Below are 11,047 nucleotides of genomic sequence, written 5' to 3'. Positions count from 1 at the left end.
AATAATTGGTTTTGGTGAGCTGAGGGTATTGATAAGAAAGTTTGAGACCGTCTGACATTTTTTATAGGGTCTATTTGGCGGAAGACTGACTCTCGTAATATGGCTCTGATACCACTTTGTTAGAAAATAAAGGGACTAGAATTGATATTTGGCAAGGACTTAATTTATTATTTTGAAGAGGATAAAAGAAAAAAATGGCACAAAAGCTTTTCTACTTTTTTATTGATAATTTTGGCACACTACATTTCATAATACATATAGTTCTAATTTATAGAATAAAATTGCCAACAATACAAAACCTACTTTTTCCACACAAATTTGACTTGATTATAATCCATACAAGTGTATGAATCAAAGGCTTCCAACAATGCCCTTATTGACTATGCATATAACCCACACAAAAAAATCAACATAGTAGGACCAACATATTAATTGGTGTTTGAATTTCAAACACATCCATGTGAATTTCATAACCTTTTTTTTATTATTATTATTTATATAAAATTATTTTATTACTTTAACAACATAGCCTTATTATCAGAGATCATTTTGACCGCTTCGAGGTTGTCCGATTCCAAGAGTAGTTTTTTCAAACCTAGATTTTTGGTAAGCCTAAGCCCAGAGAAGATTCCTTAGAGTTCAGCAGTAAAGGAAGAGTCCAACCCCAGGTTCTGAGCAAAGCTAGACACGCAAGCACCACCAGCATCTCTCAAAACACCTCCAGCCGCAATTCTGCCGTCTACAAGATATGAGCCATCAGTATTTAACTTAACTATCCCTTCACCAGGTATACTCTATCCAAAGAGATGAACAACAGTTCTCTGGATAGTACTAGATAAATTATCCTCCTTGAAGCTATTAATAATAGTATTGATTTTCTTAGAGAAGAAAACAAGTAAATTAGGAATAACAATAGCTCCATCTCCAAAGATATCAGTATTCCTCCACTACCAAAGCTGGTGACAGACAACGGCAAAAAGGATAGCACCATGCTCCAGCTCAGGCAATAACAAACCACTAACCCCATCTATAAACCAATCACGGTCAAAATGGGCAAAGAAATCAGAAAGCAAATGGACTGGAAGAACTTTCCTCCACACATTTTTACTCTTAGCATAATCTCTAAGAACATGGCAGATGGTTTATGCCTGAACTCTGCATCTACAACAAGTATCAGACTCCACTAGCTAGCGTCTTTTCCTTTCAACATTTGTAAGCAACATATTCTTTGCACCAAGCAATAAGAAACTCCTAATGCGATAAGGAACATTCAAGGCCCAAATATTCTTCCAAGCGATGGAAGGAGGAGCATCCAAATTAAGATTAAAGGCCTCAAAAGAAGATTTGCAAGAATAAGCACCATTGTTCGTAAGGGACCAACAATGATTATCCCTATCTTCCTCCTTACTACTAACTTTAACTTCTCGAATCTTCAGGAGCGTTTCCAGACTAAGGTAAGCCTCAAATCTCAACCAAACCCAATCTCCCTCTGAATCCACAACATCAGCAATACTCCAATTATAAATCTCCAGAGGCGGTAGAAAAGTACAAACATCTAATAACGGCTTCTTCCCAAGCCAGATGTCATTAAAATTTAGGGTAAATTTAAAAACAAAACCCTGTGGTTTCATGGATTTCAAAAAAAAAACATGTGGTTTGTTTTTATATAAAAAAAAGAGCGTGTTATACACCGTTACCCGAAAACGAAAAATGGTTTAACACCGTTAAAATGGATGGCATGGCAAGGGGTAAAATTGGAAAAACGATTTTTTTTATTTTTTTTTTCTCTCTCTCCTCCTTGTTCTTCTTCTTCTTCTTCCTCTTCCTCATTTCTCTTCTTCTTCTTCTTCTTCTTCTTCTTCTTCTTCTTCTTCTTCTTCTTCTTCTTCCTCCTCCTCCTCTCTTCTCTTCTTTTTCTTTTTTTCTTCTATTGTTTTTTTACGTTTCGATTCTAGGAAGAAATCTGGAAAATTTTCAAAAATCTGGAAATTTCCAGATTTCTGGAAATTTTTAGAAACCTGAAAATTTCCAGAATTTCTGGAAAATTTTCCAGAAATTTCCGATTTTGGAAATTTCCAGACAGAATCCTGGAATCGGAACTAAAAAAGAAATAGAAGAAAAAAAAGAAGAAGAAGAAAAGAAAGCAAGAGAGAAAAATAAATAAATAAATTCGTTTTTCCAATTTTACCCCTTGCTACGTCATCCATTTTAACGGTGTTAAGCCATTTTTTGTTTTTCGGGTAACGGCATATAATACGTTCTTTTTTTTTTGTAAAAACAAACTACAAGGGTTTTTTTTTTTGAAATCCATGAAACCACAGGGTTTTTTTTGAATTTATCCTAAAATTTATCAATCAAATCTCATCCATATTAATGTTGCAATTAATTGTTGAGATTACAACTCCACAAACTCTAGAGGATTTCAATTCTAGAGGATCTCTACCCACTTAATAGTGAGGAGTCTTACTTTTTTCACAATTGATAAATATAAATTAGAGAATAATTTAATAAAAAAAATTTAATGAAAAATGAATATAAAAAAATATTGTTGGAAATGAAAAGTGGACTTCAAAACTATGGTATGCTCTTAGTGCAACCATGGGCGGGACCAAGGGGGGTTCGGGCGGGCTCGAGCCCCGGCAGGCCACCGAAGGATTGAGAAAAAAAAATTAGTAATGGTGTCTGGTAATATTTTGAAGAGAATTATATTGACTCTATATAGTATTATATCAGTATTTAAAGGTAGATGAGATGGTTAATGATACTTACTTCTATTTGAGATGTCCTATGTTCAACTCCCTCTAATCTCATTTCGTTTAAAAAGTTTTTATTTATTTTAATCTTGTTTTTCAATAATTATAAAAACATGTTACCATTATTAATTAATTTAAATTGACTCTTTATTTTTATTTTGATAACATTTTTAAATTTATTTTTAATATGTCTTTACCATTAAAAAAAAGTAAACATATTTAATATTCATTTTTATTATGTCTTTACCATTAAAAAAAATAAACATGTTTAATTTTCTATTAGTTCAATGCTAGTTTCTAAAAAAAATAATAACATTTGTACAGTTTTAACGCGTTGGAGGCTAAAATTTTTTTACCCAGCCCTAACGGGCTGGACTTTGAAAATTTACCGTAAATTGCATGGTTAATTTTGATTTTTTTTGACGTTTTAAAATTTTTTTTACTGATATATTTAACCTCCGGATCATCTGGAGTCTTGGTTCCGCCACTGAGTCCTTTCCACATAAAAGAAATCTGATGGTCACTACTTACATACTATTTATTTTCAATTATAATAATAATTTTTTTAACTAATTTAAATTAACCTACCACAAAATTAAAATTTAATTAAATTATAAATTAAGCACCATTAAAAATTTAAAGTTGGTGCAAAGGATAAATAAGAAAACTTTTTTTTATATTTATTTTCTCTGATTTCATAAATAAGAAAACTCAGTGAAGAAATTATTTTTCAACTATTTTATCTGTTTTTTTAATCAATCGGAGGCCCAGAGTGGTGTATTATTTTAGCTTAATCCCATATAAGGGTTCTTTGTGTAAATCATTGAAAATAATCCAATTATTTTCTAAAAAAAGTAATCCAATTATTTTGTATATAAAACATTTATTATATTAAATAAATTAATATTTTATATACATATATCTCTTATTATAAGTATTTATTATAACTTTTATTTTAAAGATCAGAAATTAATTTTTTTTAATAAATTAATATCAAATGTTTGTGAGTTGAATACTTTTTTGGCTTAATGCTTCTCTAGCCCCCTTAATTTGTCCAAATTGGTCATTTTACCCTTCCAACTCATCGAATATCCTATTTACCCCCTTAACTCCATAAAAATGGTATTTCTCACCCCTTTAACTTGTCCAAATTTATCATTTTACCCCTTATCAACTCATCGAATATCCTATTTACCCCATTACCTCCATAAAAGTGGTATTTCTCACCACTTATGATCCTATTTACCCTTTTAACTCCATAAAAATGACATTTCTTATCCCTATATAGTAGTCAAAAAAGTTGAAAAGAGAAAGAACGAATAAAAAATACAAAGAACAAGAACATTAATATAAACAAGTTAAATACATTATATGTAGGGATAATTTACCAAAATAGGTCTATGATTTTTGTGGAAGTATCAATTTAGATTCCACTTACAAAACAACATAAATATAGGTTTAACGTTTAATTTTTTTTTATCAATTTAGGCTTCGATAACGGATTGTAAGGGGGTGAAAAATACCACTTTTATGGAGTTAATGGGGTAAATAGAACATTCTATGAGTTGAGGGGATAAATGGACAAGTTGAGGGGGTGAGAAATATCACTTTTATGGAGTTAAGGGGGTAAATAGGACATTCGATGAGTTGAGGGAATAAAATGATCAATTTGGACAAGTTAAGGGTTGGAGAAGCATTAAGCCTACTTTTTTACCACTACGAGAATTTAGGCACCGTAATATTAAGAAACTTTGCATTTTGCAGAGTTCCTCACCATTACATCCCCTAAACTGCGGGCTTTAAAGAAATATCTTTTAACTAATGCTGAATTGATAAAAAAAAAAATTAAATAACACCAAATTGTTTAACTCATTAATTTTGAACTAAGAGAGTATAGGGAATAAAAGAAAGAGAAAATTATAAAATTAGACACTTAAAGAAGCTCATTTACATATTTAAACACATTTCATTATATAGAAATGTTCACATGCTATCTAATTAAACTCTTCACCTTCTACAATATCCATAACATCCCTGAACTACCCCATCCTGTCTCATTCTCCTCCTATTGCGATCGGTAAACTTCTACTTGCGAAGATCACTCCAACTCCAGCAAAATGGCTAAAACGGGAAAGAAGAAGGTAGATGAGAAATGTTTGAGAGTGATTTGGAGATAAATGCTTAAGAGTGATCGGGAGATAAATGCTCGAGAGTGATTAGTGCTTCCATGTGTTTGTTATATATATATTAAGGGTATTTTTGGAAAATACATAATACAAGAGTCTAATAAAGTAGCATGTAATGAAATTGGTCTAAATATGTAAATGGACTTCTCCAAGCGTCTAGTTTTGTATTTTTTTCCAAAAGAAATATAATCGTCTATAGTGGTAGAGCTAACTTTATGGGGTTGGGGTTGGGGTTGGGGTTGGTTTGTTGTCATCAGCTAAAAAAAGGGAAAATTACACAGAAATTCATCTTTCAACAACTATTTACAACTATGTCAGGTCATAATTTCGGGTTATGTCAAACTAGTAAAATCAGTACTTTTAATATATTTTAAGAATTGAAATTTATAAATTACAAGTCTAGAATATATTTTTTAGGGTTTATAATTTATAAATTGGAATCTAGAATTTTTAAACTATGGTGTAAAATCATAATATATAGAGAATAATGACATATTAACAATTAAGTTTGGTGATATAACTTAGTTGTAATTTTATACTTAATTATGATATTCATGTATTTGACCCTAAAAAAAATTATAGTATCCAATCTATGGTTGACATTTTAATTTTATATAAACCCAACAAGAATTTTTTAGATTTAATACATAATACACAATTCAACTTTACAAGTTTTTGCTTTAGCATCCTCAACTTTCACTTGAACCTATTGCATGTCTATACGTTAAATTGAACCTCTTGCACACTTAATTGATGATTTTTCATAATTAATAGTTGATGTGGCATTACACTAAAAGTTGGAGCGCGTGAGTTTACCAATTCCTTTTCACGATCTTTTTATTTTTTGTTTATTTTTGTTGTTGATTCTTTTACACAACTAGACAACCAGCTAACATGTCTGGTACCAAACAATTCCCTTCACCTTCAAAATTATCCTTTTTTTAGCTATCTGCCCATTAACTCACTATCCAAATACACATTATGGCCTGAGATGGAATCGTAAATGTCAATTATTTATTTATATTAGCATTCTTTCTTCGTCTCGCTTGATACCCTGTTTTTACCTCGTCTACCAACTTCGTCAATGGTTGTCCTCGTGCTTGCCAGCTCTTCAAGGTGAGGAACTTATTTCCTTCGATGTTTACTCTTTTAGCTTCTTCCTATTTTCTAGCCTAATGCGGCTTACTCTCTCTTTTTGGTTACAACCTTAGCCTAATGACGCTTACTCTCTCTTTTTGGTTACAACCTTGGCTCTCTAGAAGGCCATTAAACTTGCAAATAAAGATTTGAGGAGGTAGGAAATATTAATTTGGTAGCTTTAACGGTGGGAACTTTGATTTCTAGGTTTGGGTTAGTTTTTTAATGTGGGTTCTTGATGATGGCTTTAGTTGTTTTTATTAATGTAACAATTTAATTCTACATGTCTATTTTTAATTTGGCACCTCACATATTAGTTATGCGTGAAGATCACACAAGCAAATATTGTATTATAACTTAGTATGGTGGAGGTTCAAATTAACTAAGTATAGGGGTGTAATAGGTTAAAGTGAAAGTTGAGGGTGGCAAGAGCAAAAACTTACCAAGTTGAAGGGTGTACTTATGTATTAAGCCCATCTTTTAACTTTTACTTACTTTTTTTTTAATTTTCATAAACTAAATTTTATTTATTTATTTTCATAAGTAAAAATTTGATTTTAGAAAAAAAATTGAATTCAAAATGGTTAGTAAAATAAAGAGTGGATTTAAAGTAATTAATAATACTGCCATAATAATATATAAAAGAAATTAATACTACAATAATTATTTAAAACAAAATTTAAACAAATGAACTTTTTTTTTTGTCCATTAGTGGATGTAAACCATAATCTTCTAAAACATAACATATATCTTAAACCAATTCAATTATACAGTAAACCAATTCAATCTATCATGAATCAAAGTCGATTAACATATTAAAAAGTTATTTTTATTTAGCTCTTTTGTAAAATATACGCGCATACTAAAAAATTATAATATTTTCGAATTATGAGATAAAAATTATGTTTATTAACTTATAAGTAACAAATGATTGCGAGAACTAAAGAAACCGTAAAATTCTAAAAGATTTGATTATCAAAATGATACCAAACTTAACATAAATGATTAAAGAATAAATAGAATAAAATTATACTGTGAAGTTTAAATGAACTTGATCTTTGAAAACTAAAACTAATGAAATAATTGAGAAATATAAATTGTCGAAGTCTAGATAGAATTTGCTAGAGTTTCTTTTGAATGTGTACCGAGTTATCTGCTTTTAAATTGGCTCACAAAAAAATATATTAAAATATTAAATGGTTTCTTGGTTCCCCTAAATTGACATTCTCACTCCCTTTAAAAAAAAACTATTTAGATGTAATTTAAACCAATTAATATATTTAACATATATAAAAGCCAAAAAATTATTATTACTGCAAACAAAAGTAGAAAAATAAAAGTAAAAATCATCGTGAGTCATCTTATTTTTTATTTTTTAATTCATTAAGCTTTTAATCTTTTATTTAAATATATTAAACTTTTTATCTTTCATTTTTTTATTATATTAAACTCCCGATGAAAAAAACTAACTTTGAATATAATAGAATATTGCTCATTTCAAGTGTTTAAAATTTGTATTTTTTATAGTTTGAAAGTGATAAGAGAACTATAAAAAATATTTATTGAAACTGTAAAAATATACAATTTAAGCACAGATTAAATCCACGAATTCGTAAGCAAAAATTGCAAAAATTGATGAGACTAAAAGTAAACAATACAGATTTAATGGGTGAAAATAAAAGATGAAGAGATTAGTAAAAAAATTGAAAAGTCAATGGTCTTTTTACAAAAAAAAAAAAAAAAAATAAAAGCCAAGAAAACAGTTGGTAGGTAGTTAATGGAAATGGAGTGAGAATGTCAATAATAAAAACGCACAGCAAACTTTCTGACAAAGCATTTATCTCACTCACACAATATTGTCAGTTTATCAACTACTTCTCATCCTTCTTCTATTCCCAGATCTACTACTCCTTCTTTCAAATTTATTTTAACATGTCAGTCCATAATTAGTAAACATTATTCAATTGGGTTTCTTTTCCTTAATTTTCCCTAATTATTATATAGGCCTCAAATATTTAAACTCATTTGAAAACAAGATTCATATGCAACATAAGAGATCAAAGTTGGTTTATATGGATGATATTTGTGTTTTGAAAGTTTAAAGGTTCATTAAATGCTTAAATTTAAATTAGAAAGGTTGAATATGCATTAATTCTATAACATTATTTACAAGTATTTATGTTATTATCATGTCAAAATCCAATCGAAAAATAAAATAAAAAATTAACCAACTCATTTTGTATTAGATTCTTGTTGTATTTGCCAAACACTGATAATTTATATGTAAGGATATAACTGAATATTCGTTTTGGTTTTGATTTGTCAAATCAACCCTACCTAGAAATTTTAATATAATTGTTAGTTATTGAGAGCTAAAAAAAATAGAGAGTCTGTGCATTTGGACATAGAATTTCTTAAAAAAAAAAAAAGATTTGTGAAGTTTTATAAATTTGTTTTGTAAGTTGTTTTTAGTGGCTTCAATAATAAAAACTTCATTTATCTAAAAAAAAAAATTAATAAAAACTTCATATTTCCCATAGAATAGAATTAGGCACGAAGCCAAACCACGTAAAAAAAAAATTTGTTGGTTATTTTATTTTCAATTATTCGATCAATTTATATAATGTGCGGTTTTATAAAATCCTAACAAGTGATATTGGAGTTTAAAGTTTTTGGTGAATTAATTATTTGTTAGACATGATTTCATCTACAAAATTCAATATTGACATCGGACAAAAAAAAAAATTCTTTGAAACTCAACATGCACATTATACTCATCCAAAACAATATTTTATACTCATCTAAAATTAAGAAAAGCTTCCTCCTCTCTGTCTTTTAATTTTTATATTCTTTTCTTCTCTCCAACAATATTTACTCCTATGTATATGTATGTAGGGTAAATTACACTTATGGCCACTGAACTTTACCCATTTTAAAATTATGACAACTGAACTTCAATTCTTAACAGTATGACAACTGAACTTTACACTTTTTAATACCAATGGTCATTCAATTTTAACTAACTCCTCAAAATAACCGTTAACCACCTCAAAATGAAAATATTTAAGAATCAAAGTTGTTCAAAACAATATTTACCATGAACCATATTTTTTATTTTACAAAATCACAATTTTTGGAGCTTTCTCTCTCTAAAAAATCCACTCTCTCTCCTGACCAAACAACGTCTAAATGACCTCAAAATGAAAAATTTCAAAAATTAAAGTTTCTTAGAATGTTATTAACTCTTCGAATTTTTTATTTTGACATCGTCAATAGTCGTTTTGAGGCGTTGAGTAGCCACCGGTATAAAAAAAAAAGTGTAAATTTCAGTGGTCATACTGTTAAGTATTGAAGTTCGGCCACTATAATGTTAAACGGTAAAGTTGTGGCCATGGGTGTAATTTACCCTATGTATGTACATATAATTTGTGATTAGTAACAATGTAAAATCCACAGTACAAAATAATTAACGTTCATGCATTTCCAATTCCATGAATCACCTTGTGAATGTATAAGTGTGAGACAATCTGTCGTAATAAATATTTTGTCTACCTCCATTGTAGCAGACGTGAGATATCATCTGGAATCATAAATGCAAAATTAACATACTAGAAATCTGCCCCTTCCTCCACGTAAAGCTAATTCACATTTCACAGGCTATAAAAAGGACATCGGAATCCGAATCCGATCCATCTCAGAGAATCAGTACCATTTCAACGCAAAACATGTCCAAATTATTGCTTCTGGTACTTGTTCTGAGTGTTTTTCATGCATACTGTGCAGCCAGAGATGTACCAAAAGCTACAGGCCTCGATGACCAAAAGAATTTCATAGCTTATGGCGGCGTAGGTGGCTTCATCGGTCATGGACTCGGTGGTGGAATTGGCGGAATTGGCGGGATCGGAGGGATTGGTGGACTCGGCGGTGGTTCTGGGTATGGTGGTGACATTGGTCACGGTCTTGGTGGTGGATATGGTGGTGGTGGTGGAGGTGGAGGTGGACTTGGTGGAAGTATTGGCAGTGGCGGACTCGGAGGAAGTATTGGCGGTGGCGGAAGTGGTTGTGATGATGCCGGCGAAAGTTCTGTCAAACCTTGAATATTAACTATCTGGTGACTGGGTTTCTACTGTCATTTTCTAGTGTTTACTGTAGTCTTTTACGGTTATTTTTTTTTTTTTTTTTTTTATAGAACTTCTACGGTTATGTTAGTTATTTGGTGTTGTGTGTTTTAGTGTGAAAGGGTCATTAATTGTATTGTTATTGCAAATTGTTAGTTTCTTCTTGCAGAGAAAATTTCTCTCCAACCAGTGGCTAAAGTAAAATCAGAATGCGCTAATTAAGACTCAAATATTTTGTAACAAAATTTTCATAAATTACCTCGATAAAAAAATATAATTATCTCTAAAAGTATACAAATAAGATTACTTATACTAATTTTGAATAAATATTTTGTAAGCCTTACTTTGTGTGTTTTTACCATTGGATTAATTTTTCAATGGTGAAAACACACCAAGTAATGATACTTTATAAAAAACAAAATAACCATAGAAGACACCATAACCTATAATATTAAATCATCAAATAGTACATACTTTTATAATGTTGTAACATGAGTGAAATTAGGATAGTAATAAAAATGTCAAAATTGGCACCCTCAATTAATTTATATAAAGTGTAGATATTTTAATTTATTTAAAATCTCTCAATTCTCCATCACGTGAATTTTAATAGATTAATATATGTCTTTTTAAATTATTTAAAAGGTAAATGACCTTTTTAAAATATAAGGAAGGGTTTCTAGACAAAGTTAGGGTATGAATGCATATAGACTAAAGTTACAAATTAAATTAAGTACATAGGCCAATTTTAATAACAAATAAAATTAAGTACATGGACCAATTCAATTACAAATTAAATTAAGCACATGAGCCAATTTTACTTTGTATTGGTTTTCTAGAATATTAATTGTTG

General features: G+C 29.7%; 1 protein-coding gene across 1 annotated transcript; it reads left to right on the top strand.

The window, feature by feature from the left end:
* Positions 1 to 9,654: 9,654 nt before the first annotated feature.
* LOC136230591 (glycine-rich protein 5-like) lies at positions 9,655 to 10,330 on the top strand. The gene has a single exon (XM_066019715.1). The coding sequence runs from the start codon at positions 9,802 to 9,804 to the stop codon at positions 10,171 to 10,173; it is 372 nt and encodes a 123-aa protein (XP_065875787.1). The 5' UTR covers positions 9,655 to 9,801; the 3' UTR covers positions 10,174 to 10,330.
* The last annotated feature ends 717 nt before the right edge of the window (positions 10,331 to 11,047 follow it).

This window comes from Euphorbia lathyris, chromosome 5, assembly GCF_963576675.1.
Source record: "Euphorbia lathyris chromosome 5, ddEupLath1.1, whole genome shotgun sequence".
Classification (NCBI taxonomy): domain Eukaryota; kingdom Viridiplantae; phylum Streptophyta; class Magnoliopsida; order Malpighiales; family Euphorbiaceae; genus Euphorbia; species Euphorbia lathyris.
The sequence above is the reverse complement of the archived record's forward strand: the minus strand, read 5'-3'. Positions and strand labels throughout refer to the sequence as shown.

Bases quoted from the DNA above. Each gene is read 5' to 3' on its own strand.
- LOC136230591 (XM_066019715.1), top strand. From the start codon at position 9,802: ATGTCCAAATTATTGCTTCTGGTACTTGTTCTGAGTGTTTTTCATGCA.